We start from the raw sequence: 14,067 nt of genomic DNA, 5'->3' as shown, positions 1-14,067 counted from the left end.
TTGCTTGGCTGAGAAGCAGCATAGCTGAGTTCTGATCCCAGGAATCCTGGCGCCAGAGCCCACTGGGTCAACCACCGTGTGATACCACTATATTCTCTGCTTTCACTGTCACAACAAACCTGTGAGGGATATACCGTTATTACCCCCATTTTACAGATGAGGAAGCTGAGGCACAGGAAGCTGAGTAAGATGGAGCCTAAAGATTTAAATGCAGGTGGTATGACTCCAGGGTCTATGATCATTACATAATATACCCCCCACCCCTGAAAACAACATGTTAGCCTAGAAGGGACATCCAGAGTATCCCAGGGCAAACCTTGCTCTCCTTCCACAGGATCCCCTTCCTGGCCTTGTGTCTTGGGGAGCCTGGCTGGTGTGCTTATTCCTGGGGCCACAGCTGTTCTCAAAAGCCCTAAGAGATGACATGACAATTCCATGAAAAGCCTCCCAAACAGTATCAACAATGCCTGGCAGAGCATGTGCACATTTTAAGGAACCGTCTACATTTGTCGCTTCACGTTGCTCTCATCGGGATCCTGTGGGAATGGGATCGTGGTAATTACCGAAATGCTCATTTTCCAGATGAAAAGCTGACAGCTGTGACGAACCCCCATCTCAACTCACGCTGAGCAGCTCAGGTTCTCGAAGCTTGAGAGCAGTGTGCCGATTTATCTGAGCGGAGGCAGGGGTGGATGAGGGCTGGGAGCCCCAAGTTCAGAGAAATGGACCTGGCTGCTGTAAATATTGGGTTGTCCTGACGAGGAACACAGTCTTTGCAAAATTGGGCCGGAAGGAACAGCTGAGTTGACACACTTCCCTGCCTTGCTCTCCTGAGACATCTTCAGATGAGCTACTACAGCGCCACCAATGCCACTTGCCTAGGTTTTATTCAGCCCAGCCAGGCGCACAAAGACTCCCACCATAAGCATCTTCCTTCAGACGCTAAAGCCCCCTTGTCCCAAATTAGTGTCCTATCATAAATTCTATCCATCAGCCAGAAAAATACTACTTCAGTGACCTTTTTTTTTTTCCATTTGGCTAAACTGTACTGTTTCCAGGACAAAGGTGGGATGCGGGCAGAGAGTGCGCAGTGAGTAAGTATCTGGCAGTGGTTTCCGCCATATCCTCTCACTGTACAACTTGGCCTCCTGTTAATGCTTCAGAATAGAAGGAAAGGATCAGGTACACGATCAAGAGCCAATGTAGACAGAAAGTCAGGGTTGCCACCCCCCACAGGATTTCCCCAGCCCGTGTCACCGATATGCCCAGCTGCCGTGACAATAGTGTCAGTCTAGAGCACCGATTCTCAACTCGGGGCAATTGCTCGGCATTGTCTGGAGACGCTATTGTTGGTTGTCACCACTGAGAGAAGGCTGCTACTGGCCTCTGTGGGTAGAGGCCAGGGATGCTGTTCAGCATTCTACAATGCACAGGACAGCCCCCACCAGAAACTAATTATTTGGGCCCTAGATGTCAACAGCGTTGAGGCTGAGAAACCTTAGAGTGACACAAAGGTAACTCATGATAACTGTCACAAAATCTCTTAAAAAAAAAAAACAAAACCCTAAGAGTTCCGGGTCCCAGAAATCTAGGTCCTTTCCTCCTTGTTATCAAGCTCCCTGCTCCTGGGCTCAGATTTTGGCATTGTAAGCATAGTCTTCCTATAGAGTTCCTGCCCTCAGGGAACCATGATTCCCTTGGTAGAAAAGGCCTGTCTGTCTGCAGGCCGAGTTAATATTCTTAACTGATTTGCAGTGCCTGCTACCAGGCCACACAGTTCATAAAATCCTAGGTCTGAAGCAAATAATGCATCTGTTCATTCCACAAACTTCTGCTGAATGCCTGCTAGGAGCGAAGGACTGTGAGAGATGCTGGGGTTCCGGTGAGCAGCAAGGCAGGAGTTCACGGTCCTGTGGTTTCCTATCTTGAAAGTCCAGTGTTTACATCATTTGGGAATATGAACACTCATGTATAATCATAGAAGCCCAGTGAGGCTGTCGAGACTGTAGCTCCCGTTTTCTGATTTGTTTCAGAGGGAAAGGAGAAGCTCATAAAAAGGTGAAAAATCCTTTACCTGGATGTTTTACCACCAGGGCTAGATGTTTCTTAGTGTCTGGCAAAACCACTCTCATCTTTCTGACTTCTTGGTTCTAGCACCTCACCAAAGCATACTCATGGGGCAGAACCTTATGCGTAAAAGCCTAATTGTTGCCTTGCAGAGGATTTTGCTGACCCCCTATCATCACTAAGATGGAAAAATGCAATTTTTTTTTTTAAAGTAGAGGAATCAGCCTGTTTTCAACATTCTGTTGAATTTGTGAGTCATGGAGTAGGAGTAGTCACAGACTGTAACTTTTCCACAGAGTGGGAAGCATGGCTGATCCTGGATCCTGAGGCTGCAAGTAAGCTGCTCGCCCTTCTTTGTAGCTCGTAGCTTTGTACTTCTCAGTGACCTTCCTTCAGGAAACTGAAAGCAAAATCTCCTTTGGACTTGATCTCCCTCTGGGAGATGGTTACCAGTTGGAATAAAGGGTCAAATGCCTTCCCAGCTCTTCCATCTCCCAGCATCTGGAAGGGGGAATTATAAGCAACAAGCATTCTGTGGAGGAGTCTTCGTGACTTAACAGTACACGGACGTACTTAATAGCACTGAACTGTACATGGAAGCCTAGTTACAGTGGTAAATTTTATGACATGCATATTTTACCAGAATTACAAAAACAATAATAAAAAATAAAATACCCAGACTACCTAGAGACTCAGGGGGCATATGGAATGAACATTTTATATTGCTGAATTGATGAGGCCCTGAAAGGTTTTGCTGGCATTTTCTAGAATGTATAGAAAATTCTTCATCAGATAGCTCCTTTTGAAGCATACACTGCCAGATAACTGATATGCTCTTTCAGGCTAAGGGATGGCGAAGGGTGATTTGCTGTGACAAGGATTGTCCACCCGTCACTCGAGTCATTCCGTGAGCACCTCAGCTAACCCGCACATTAATGCTGTAATTGCAGCCCCGCACCTGGGGCGGACCCAGCATGGATTGCAGGGTTGGAACCCGACCGTGGCAGGGACCCTAAAGGGGCATTTACCTTGGCTTTCACTCTCCATTCTTGCCTGTGAGTTTTCTGTCCTGCGCTCTGGGAAAAGCCCCAGTGATAAAGAACTCCGTATTTATTTCCTCAGCCTCCCGGGGCTAACTTTGAGCAGAAACCGGATTCCCTCAAGTTTCTGAGCCATTTTCCTTTCCATCCTTTGGCAAGGGGAACTTTTGCATTGAAGAATTTATTTTTTTCCTCTTGAGGAAAGTCTTCTGTGGAACTTAGTATTAAGTGTACTTGCTTTCTTCTAGTTCTTTGAAACATGCTCAATTTCTACTCAACAGAAAATATCAGTCGGACATACCCTTCCTTGACTGAAGGAGAGGTTTTACTATATTTCCTTTTTAACAGGGATACCCTGGAGACAAAAAGGCCAGAACTCATGCAGGTATTTGAAATGATGTTAGTTCTAAGCAAGCCAGTAGGGCAGTGTCCATCATGTGTGGTATGGTACCCTCAGCTACTTTCTTCACCCCCCAAAGGCCTCGCCTGTGAGGCCAAAAACTGCTGCTATGTAGTGTCATGACTAGGTTAACAGGGAAGGGGAGGTGAACCAGGGGCAACAGCTCAGATACCTGTTGGTCATCTTTTTCTTTTTTTTTTTTTTTTTAAGATTTTATTTATTTATTTGACAGAGAGAGACAAAGAGGGAGGGAGAGCACAGAGGGAGAGGAAGAGGGAGAAGAAGACTTCCCACTGGGCAGGGAGCCTGATGTGGGGCTTGATCCTAGGACCCTGAGACCATGCCCTGAGGTGAAGGCAGACGCGTAACCAACTGAGCCACCCAGGCACCCCGCTCTTGGTCATCTAGATTGTGTTTATAAGTTACAGTGGCAAGAAGACCCAGCATATTTGAGAGTATTACCTTTTAAGTTAATTTAATGTTTTTCTTATTACTGAAATGATTCATGTTTTCATATAAAATTTAGGGGGGAAGAAAAGCCATGGATAACCTGAGATAACCATTTGGTATATATCCTTGCAGCATTTTTTTATGCATACATTATTTTTTACAGTTATAAAAAGAAGCATGACTCGTGGCAGTTGGAGTGTTTGCAAAAGTGGAAATATTCCATACTTTTGTTTGTAAATGTACCATGACAACATGGTTCTCGTTGGTATGGTGCATCTCCTATAGCAGGCACAGCTTTGGATTAATTCTTTGATGTCCTGGAGTTCAAGGCTCAGAAGTGTGTTATGTACCCTTCCCCAAACCACAGTCTTTCTCTGGAGTTGTTCAAAGAAATTCTAAATGACCCACTTGAAAGAGAAATGCAGCTTTGTCTGGGACCTAGACCACATTTTTTAGACTTCTGATTCTGTTGCTTTCCTTTCTCTTAGATGGAGAGACAGATGTCAGTGAACTCCAACCTCCTGGGAATGCAAGGTCCAAATCTGAGCAACCCCTGTGCTTCTCCCCAGGTCCAGCCAATGCATTCAGAAGCCAAAATGGTAAGTAACCGTTACAATCATCATTTTTTAAATTTCATGAGTTTTTCTTTTGATCTCTACTCTGACTTCCAAATTTCAGTTAAGTCAGGTAGACAGCTCCGTCATTGTTTCAGTGAGTAGGTCTTTTCCGTGGAAAGGCAATACGGAACTTGGCTCTCTCTTTGAGGATATTTGTTATTGAATCTTGGCATCAGATGACCGTGTAATAAGGATTGGATCAGCCTCAGTGGAAGGGACATGTAGGGGTTTGGGGAGATCCATAGGAGTTAAGGTAGGATACACTCAGTTAGGTGCATGTTTTCTCATAATGTGAAATTAACAAAAACAATCCAGAGTGTCTCTTCTACAAGGTGGTCACAGTTTCACCGTCACTCTTGCTGTCCGCATGTCCGTGAAAACAGACATGTATTTTTAAGCACACACTGGCACGGGAATATTTTTTATTTTTTGTTATAGTTGTCAGATGTGACACTAATTCAAAGGATCACAGCCTTGTTTTTGCACAGGGTAATTGCACCTCTTACTGAAATACATGATTTCAGGCGACAACTTTTGGTGACTTTTAACATTTGAGATTTATGTGCAGGAGGGTCAGTCTTTCCAATCACGGTGAAAGATTTATGCATTATGTTCTATCGAGCATTAATAAAAGCAATGCGTGTCCATCTTTGCAATATAAAGTAAATTTGCTGACTGTATTTAGGAGAGTTACTTTAAGTGGGTTGTTCAGTTTTCATATAGTTAAATTCTGGCGTCACAATTAGTAAGGTCTCAGATGGCAACAAAATACACTGTATCAAAGTTTTTAGATCTGATATTGGATCAGGGTAGCTTTGCTGTAAGTCGGAGATTTATTTGGTTTCCTGACTGACAGCGTTGGGGACCGTGTCTGGTGGCTGGTATGAGGATGTTATTGACAGTTCTGAAAATCAGCCACCAAAACCAGGTGACTTCATTTTCAATGGCAGCAAGTTTTTTGGACGCCTGCTTTGGTCACTTTCTCTTGGAAATCTTACTCATTTGTCTTTCAGCTCCTTGATTCAAGGAAGCAAGCGCCTGAATCCCCAGTGTTGGCTACCTTGGGCAAATAAAATCTGTGGTTAAGAGAGTTCTCTTTGCTATGCCACAGTCCCTGTGACATGCCAGATGGCACCGGCATCTTCAGCAAAGCTCGTTAAATCTTTTTGGAATTGGCAAATATTTTTTCAACTCAAGCCCTGCAGAGCCAAACCAAATACTTGCTGGCAGAGTGAAGTTCAAACTGGCATCTGTTTTAGAGACCAGAGTAATGCCATTTACTTCTTTTTTTTTTTTTAAAGGAAAATAAAAAATGAACTGTGAAGGTACTTAAGAAAAAAACAAAATTAAGTTATTCATGTGTATGAATAAGTGTTCTGGGTCTGAGCATCCAATGCCGCTCCCCCAGCTGGATTATTTCGGAATCATCTTGTTTGGTCCGGGGTCTGTATCCCTTTTGAGGGACCTCCCAGACAAACCTTAGGTGGATTCTTACACATAGTTCCAAACCAAATTTCCCTGCCAATTGATTTTTACTGGATTATCTGCCACCGCTTGACTCGGAAATGTCCTACCCCTCTCTTCACACGGGCAAAGAAGGAGAATGCTTCCAAAGGGAGTATAGGTTTATAATTATTTATACGTATGAAAGAAAAACACATCACATGGCCACTTATTGTGACTAATATCAGCTGGAGACAAAAGGAAATTGGTCTGTACCTATAAAATCGTGTTTCCCCACAGATGTTTGCCCAGTTAAATTTACTGAGCAAGCACACAATTCTGCTGATTCACGCTCTGGGTGGATGAATGTGTCTTTCCAGATACATGATGTCCAGGTTAATGAACTCTATCTTGGAGTTAAGGCTTAGGGAGCATAGTTGTTGTCTCTGTCCTGGGCTCCCAACCCTGACACCGTTATTGCCAGTCCGTTATTCCAAGGGGGAAAATGGTGGTATTGGCCATTCACATTTTGGAGAAATAGTATTTACTTAGTAGCCTGGAAAAATGTTTAGTAATTGGCTTTTAATACATTACTCAGCATTTCTATTCTCATTCTGCTTGCTTTATTCACTGGAGAAGCCAGTTGTTGCCTTCTACTAACCGACAGTATTTTCTAGCAGCTTCGGGCTGCTCAGATGAAAAGCTTTTACGAAACACAAAGTAATGGAGGAAAAAAAAAAAATCTTCCATGATTTTAATGTCAGCCAGAGCCTCCCCAGGTTTCTCTGAACTATGGGCTTTGTTGTTCTATGCCTAATTTTCTTCCTGTGTAAGACTGGAATGGATTCCAGATTTCAACTAAGACTCCTGTTTCACTGTTTTCAAGGACTTTTCTAAAGGTCACACATGGGCTATTGTGATGAATGCACTCTGCGGGGTGTGTTCTCAGAGCACACAAGAAACCAGAGAGCGGCCAGGGAGGGTGTCGCCCACACCACAACAACTGCAGACCTATTCTCCTGGGGACGTTGGTGTCAGAGTGTCTATTTCACACTCTCTATTGACCACTGACAAAAGCCATCATCCTGCATCTCTGGTGAAACTTGGAGGTCCTGGAGGTGGACAAAACTTAAGGCAGGACTGCTTTAACTCTACAGCTTTGTTAGAAGCTGTCCGAATAGTGATTGCTCAGTAGGATGCATCCATCTTTCTTGCCACAAATTGGTCATTTCTATGGTGGAAGAGAGTAAAATAACTGTCCCCAGTAAGCTGTACAGTGTAATAATCTGGGAAACCCAAACAAGTAGCACGGTGCTCTTTTTTGATTTAATGTATGTGGACATCAGGCAGTAGACTTCCGTAGACTAAAGTCACAGCTGTCCACGCTGGTACTGTCACGTTCCTGGCAGATTCTAATTGAGACTTATGGATTCTTTTTCTGAAGACTCAAGGCTATGAACCTATGGCTTCATGTTATACAAGTGAATATATGCATATTGGATTTTGTCTTGGAGGTCAGAGGAGACTCAAAACTGTGAGAGCTTTAGCTACTTCTAACCACCCGAAACAATGGGCTTTTCCTCCTAGATTCCTGAGATCAGTGGGTATCTTCCATGAAAGTGGGGTCTGCTAGAAAGGAAGGTCACTGGATACACAACTTTCAGTATAGACAAACTTAGGGAAGCCAAGGGAATGTTGATACCAAGAAAGTACATATACCTGAGACCTGATTTTGCCCTCAGGACAGTGCCATGACAGGGCTGTTGTCCCCATTTTATAGTTGAGACAACTGAAGCTCCAAGAGGTTTAAAAATACTGGCCCAGGGCGCCTGGGTGGCTCAGTGGGTTAAGCCGCTGCCTTCGGCTCAGGTCATGATCTCAGGGTCCTGGGATCGAGCCCCGCATCGGGCTCTCTGCTCAGCAGGGAGCCTGCTTCCTCCTCTCTCTCTGCCTGCTTGTGATCTCTCTCTTTCAAATAAATGAATAAAATCTTTAAAAAAAAAAAATACTGGCCCAATGATTCATCACTATCGAAGGCTAACTAACATCTCAGACTCCACCGACAAAGCTTTTTCATCACAATATTGACCCTTTAGATAAAAATATCTACAGCTTCCTGGTAACAGCAACCAGTAGATTATACTAAAATCTTCGGGGTTCATTTATACTGACAACAAAATGGGAGATAAGGATGGCAAGGACCTCCTGTTTAGAGGTTTAGACCTTCAGATAACCTGGAAAAGCCGAGGGGCGCTTGATAGTACCAAATGTCCAGGGCCTCCTTCCTGGATTGATCTGGAGCACCTTGAAGTTAACCCTTGCATCATGAAGGTTCCTTGTGCTAAGAGAGGCCCATGATTGAGAACTGAATTTGATCAGTTGAGTTGAGTTGAATTAAAATAAGGAGAAGGAACCAAACAGTAGCAGTGGAAGTGGGGGTGGGATGGAGTGGGTAAGGGGCAAGGGTGGGTCTCCGAAGGAGAAGATAAAATAGAGAAATGCTAAGCTAAGTAATCAACTAAGAAAGAGTATTTGAGGGGCTCCTGGGTGGCTCAGTGGGTTAAAGCCTCTGCCTTCGGCTCAGGTCGTGATCTTGGGGTCCTGGGATCAAGCCCCACGTTGGGCTCTCTGCTCAGCGAGGAGCCTGCTTCCTCTTCTCTCTCTCTGCCTGCCTCTCTGCCTACTTGTGATCTCTCTCTCTCATTCTGTCAAATAAATAAATAAAATCTTAAAAAAAAAAAAAAGAAAGAGTATTTGACTACATCTGATTTCTTTGAAGGATATCTGGAAACAACCTCTGGCATTTTTTTTTTTTTTCCTTGAAAGAAAAGCAATATATCTGTTACTTAGAAAACAGAAGGTGGAATAACACTGACCTCCCAGGAATTGAGAAGGATCAATACTAAGTGCTATTTCTTCCATCATGATAGGCTAACTGTGCTGTATTTCAATTGTCGACTTGTCAATAACTCATTTATAGTGAGGTTTACAATTTATTGAATAGGTCCATAAATATGTGCATTAATGAGTGAATGAAACAAACAAACAAACAAAATAGAGAGTCAAAGGCTTTTAGAGGTAGAAGGTACTTAGTAAAGAACTTGTCCAAATTCCTTCTTTCATAAGTGAGGGCACCAAAGGCAAGTAAAAACTTAGGGAAATCAAGCTATCATCTCAACACAGCTGGGCCCCTAGTTCAGACTGTCAGGTTTCTACCCAGCATAGTGCCTTTTTCATCAGCTGTACTGATAAATTATTAACAGTGCTTCTTTTCTTGGCCCCTGGTTTTCTGCTGCAGATAGGCAGACAAGAACTAGGGTGGTATAATGCGCAATCTGTGGTTCAATCTCCACTTTGTTTTGAATGTCAACCTGGGTGTGTTTGTGTTTGCCTTTCCCCTCCCTAATTATTGAGCTGGATAACTGTTTGCCTACGGTGCCCCTTGGCCACCCACTGTCCAACAGATAAATCACAGAGGAGCCTGGCTCCATATGGAGTTGCCTGGAAAGTTTATACACGTGAGAAGACAGTCTCCAGGTAACATCTCCCTGACTCTCCTAAGAAATGCCGCTCTGCGATTTGCCTATTTGCTTTAATCATCCCCAGTTTCACTTCCTAAAAGTCCAGGAATAAAAAAAAAAAAATTAAAAAAAAAACAGTGAATGAATGAGCTGTCTGCTTCTCAGAAGCTTTGTGGTGAGGCAGGAAATACTGTTGACTTTAAAGAAACTCTCATTAACTTTTGAATCATGCTAACAGCCATGTGTCCCTCTAACCAGTGATCAAAACATGAGGATGGCCTGAGCCAAGGCGGCCACTTTTTTCCCTCGCTGCTATAAAAAACCACTGTCCCATACCCAGATGAGCAGGAATTATGTACAATTCCATGACAACAAACACAGCAACAAAAATCTACGCCCTCATTAATATGAACAGTGGGTCTCCTATTAAAGGCACTTTGCTCTCTTAAAACACCCTGGTAGAAAATAGTAACTGTCAACATTAACTAAGCACTTGTATATATAGCTGAAGCTGAGTTAAGCATCTTATGTTTTCTCATTTAATCCTCATATTAGTCTCATGAGGGAGAATACTGTTCTTACTCTCATTTTACAGATGAATAAACTGAGAAGTTAGGTAACTTAGGGAAGAACATACAAGCTGGTAAAATGTGCAGGGATGGGAACCTAGGCACTGGGCTCTTGGTCTTAGCTCTAAACCATCATGATTTGCCAGCGGGAGTGATGATCACCCTATGGGTTTCCATTAATAGAGTCCTTTGCAAATTGCAAAGCTTTCTATATTTGGGTATCATCAGAGCCTTGCAGCAACCCTGTAAGGTCAACAGGGAAATAGTACTATCCTCATTTCATAGACACAGAAAAGTTAAGTGGCTTTTCCAGCATTGTTTGGTGGTATAACCAGGCCCTGCACCCGAGTCTTCTTGTGGGTTTTGTCCTGTTTCTACTTCATCATGCCATCCCAGGTGTCCCTGTGGTAACCTGTCCTGAGTAGAAGCAAGTTCTTACAAAAACAAACCTCAGCGGTAAAAGGAAGATGAGGCTCAGACGAATAGCTCAGACCCAGCTACCTCTTCACTTACGCCTATTAGACTCTCTAGTTCTCATCGGCTAAACCCAAGAGAGAAGGTTGATCCATATTTCTCTCTGGCCAGGACAAATGCTGAAGGTGAGCTTACTTATGGTTATTAAAGAGTTAAAAGCAGCAGTAGTTCTCTAACAGCAAAAGAAGTCCCAACTCCTTTCTGTCGGCTGAGAGTATACATGTTCATATCCATTGCCACTTTGCTCATTTAAACTACAGGAAATTTAAATTTTAGGAATATATTGTGTCGTTTTGGGGGGTAACATCTAAATGATTCAATGATCAGATCCTTGATAAGAGCTGGCAACCACTTGTTTATATTTCTGTAGAACACAATAAATTCCTACAGAATGACATTTCATGTGCTAATCAGAACCTCAAATACATAGGATTATGCATTTGATTATATTTGTTTTGAAAATAGGAATTTGAGAGATTATTGATTGCCTCTGAATCACCAAATTCCAAAGAAGGAAAGGAGCTTGGAGATTATTTCAGCAAAATCCTTTCCCTTTGAGGAAAAAAGGCCTAAAGTTCAAGTTAGTAGCTTTTCCCAGGTCACGTAGCTAATTAGCAGAAAGAAAAGGAATTAAAATTAAGTTTCTGGATTTTAACTTTATGGAACTTCACTCTCCTGTGTCAGTCAGGAGTTGACAAGGAAAGCCATCTGCTAGCTGCTGTGATAGCAAACTTTCTAAGGAGAGTGTTTCCTGAAGAGTTTTCTGCAGTTTGGTTAGCGAGGCAAAGTACCTGGGAGAAGAGGGTCATCAGCTTTTCCCTTTTATATCATGTCAACTGGGAACTGAAGCTAACCACCAGACTGCTCAAAAGAATGGGCCCAATTCTCTACAATTCTTCTTGAGACTGGGTTGGGGGAGGAAGGGGCAGGTCTTGACAGGATACTACTAAGCAATTCTTTTTTTTTTTTTAATTCAAGTTAGTTAACATATAGTGTATTATTAGTTTCAGTGGGATAATTTAGTGATTCATCAGTTGCATATAACACCCAATGCTCATTCTATCACGTGCCCTCCCCACTGTCCACCACCCAGTTACCCCATTGCCCCACCCACCACCCCTCCAGCAGCCCTCAGTTTGTTTCTGGTAGTTAAGAGTCTCTTCTGGTGGTCTCCCTCTTGGATACCACTAAGCTATTCTTATTCATCACCCAGAGTGTGCATACACACCCAGTATTTCATCTCTTCGTGCTGAGGACAAACTGCCCCAATCTCGTCTGCCACCAAGCAAAACTAAACTTCCCACATCTCCTCTGTGGGTTCCTTGGGCTGTGGATCTTCCACGGGCCTTCAGAGGTCTGTATTGTGCCGGTGCAGAGAGTTGACTGAGCTGGCTTCTCACACAACACAAAGGGGTATTGAAATGCCCCTTTCCATCGGATCCCTTCTCTTGGCTTCCCCACTACCCTCCCCAGCAAACTCCTCGAACACACATTCAGACATTCTCCTGGGATGCATTGTCTTCCCAGTTTGATTTCTTTCTGTCCGTATCCACCCTGTTTTGGTAACCATGGCAATAGGTGAAACACAATCCCAATATTTGCTCGCCGCCTCTGTCATCCAGCCCAGCACGCGCATTGCCGGGTCTTGTTTTTGTGTTTGTTTCATGTTCCCAAGCCTGAAGTCAGATGCATCTGGGCAAGGACACCGCACATGGTCCGGTTTGGAACACCCCCTCTCAGACAGTTTTCAGGCACGTCTTCTTTGTGTATCTGTGTACGTGTGCGTGTGCGTGCGTCCCTGTCTGCTTTGGAACATTGTACAAATAAGTTCAGTTTCTGTTAGAATAGCTGGGGGCCGGGGGGTGGGGGGTGGTGGTGGTGGTGAGGAAATCTTACAAATCTTGTTACAGGGAAGTTCTGCTTTGCAGAGATTTATTTTGGTCTTTTCTTGGAATTTGTGTATCTTTCCAAGATTTTTGCCAGCACGACTAATAACGAAAGTTTGCTTTGCACTTTGGGCTGATGGCTCTGCCTTGATTTGGCATTTTATGTGGCAAGTACAGAAAATCTGTCAGAAAATTTGTGCTTTGAAGGTGACGGGAGATGGGACACGGGAATGGATGGAAGAAGTAATGTTTTCCTAAAGTTTTGGGATATTTCTTTTCTTAAAAAATAAAAGGAAGAATTTAATCTTCGAGTAAAAAACTAACAAAAAGTACATTTTCCCTCCTTGTATCCTTTTAAAATTGTCTTTTTTCTCCCCTATTAGTTTGAAAAGCTGGCCGTACAATGTACTGGTGTACTATTTGACCGTTGTGTTTGCCTTGGTAGAAATAAGATGAATCACTAGCTTCTCAGAATAGTTAAGTCCCACACAATAAAACCAAACAGCAAGTATTTGTGTGTTGAAATGGTATTCACAGTCACCAGAACAGAAGACGTGTTTAAGGAGGACAAGATTTTCATCCAACTGTGGCCTTGGATTGTAGAGATTAAAAGCGCAACTAGAGAGGCAAGGCGTAATGTGATTCCAGTAGACAGCCAGGATCTGAAGTGGAAGAGGGAACAGGAGCATACTGGGCTAGAATTTCAGAGCTGGCACGTGTTTCACTTGCGCCTTTTCCTGGAACATCCTTCTCCCTTTTGGCACTTTGCATGGGAACGCGCCTGTGTTTCCATGGTACTCGAGGGCTCGGTCTGGACCTGTGTCCCTTCTAGCCTGTCCTGCCTGACTCAGCTCTGCACACCAGGGTCACTCTTTGAGAGCCCCTCCCAGGAGGCTGGCACCTTCCTGGAGGCTTCTGGCTCTCTCTGGCTGCCTTGCCTCTCCTATCTTATTTCCTTCACCTCTGCAAACTTCACTCCTCATTTTTCCTCCCCCCCAAGACTCGGCTCAAATGTACCTTTCCTGTGAAGTCTTCTCAGCTTCTTCAGGTTGGGTGCAATTCTTCGGCATGCCTTCTGCACTCAAGGGTGGACTCCATTTGTACCTTATTTATCTCTTCCTTGAGGAGCTTTATTATGTGTCACTGTCTGCGTTCTGGCCTCACGACCAGCCTATGAACCCTTAGAGCTCAGAGGCCAAATTGATTCAGCTCCTTGTCCCCAGGTTGGCATCTCTCCCGAATGTTCTAGGTGCCCAGGAAATGTTTGTTGCTAGAATGAACAAGGGAAAGTCTGATCAACTAATTTAGATGGGGATGTTACTGTGAATTAATACATCACCCCCACCCCACACTGTGGATTTTTTTTTTCCCCTTAAGTTCCAGCAATAAGGTAGGACTTAACTTAGATGATTGATTCACAGTGATAGAATTTCAGGACCTTTGAAAAGTGGGTGGGAGAGAGATATCTGAGCAGGTGAGAATCCTTCCCACAACTCCCCAAATCCCTGCATTGGTTGGTACCTGGGACTCTGCCAGCCACAGCCAAGTGCAGTTCTGCAGGGAAGCCCTGCACAAGCCCTCGAGGCCCAGTGTGGCCCCT

At 43.8% G+C, this 14,067-nt stretch overlaps 1 protein-coding gene across 3 annotated transcripts in view; it reads left to right on the top strand.

Annotated features, from left to right (window-relative positions):
* Nucleotides 1-14,067, top strand: part of CREB5 (cAMP responsive element binding protein 5) — a 398,292-nt gene that overhangs the window by 302,523 nt on the left and 81,702 nt on the right. For all 3 annotated transcript variants that reach the window (XM_032872500.1, XM_032872489.1, XM_032872511.1), the window contains one exon: nt 4,446-4,556. In XM_032872500.1, the coding sequence (XP_032728391.1) occupies nt 4,446-4,556 (111 nt within the window). The remainder of the gene's footprint in view (nt 1-4,445; nt 4,557-14,067) is intronic.

The sequence above is a fragment of the Lontra canadensis genome, unplaced genomic scaffold, assembly GCF_010015895.1.
Source record: "Lontra canadensis isolate GAN:19392208 unplaced genomic scaffold, GSC_riverotter_1.0 scaffold2, whole genome shotgun sequence".
Classification (NCBI taxonomy): domain Eukaryota; kingdom Metazoa; phylum Chordata; class Mammalia; order Carnivora; family Mustelidae; genus Lontra; species Lontra canadensis.
Note: the sequence above shows the minus strand (reverse complement) of the source record. Positions and strands in the feature narration are given on the sequence as shown.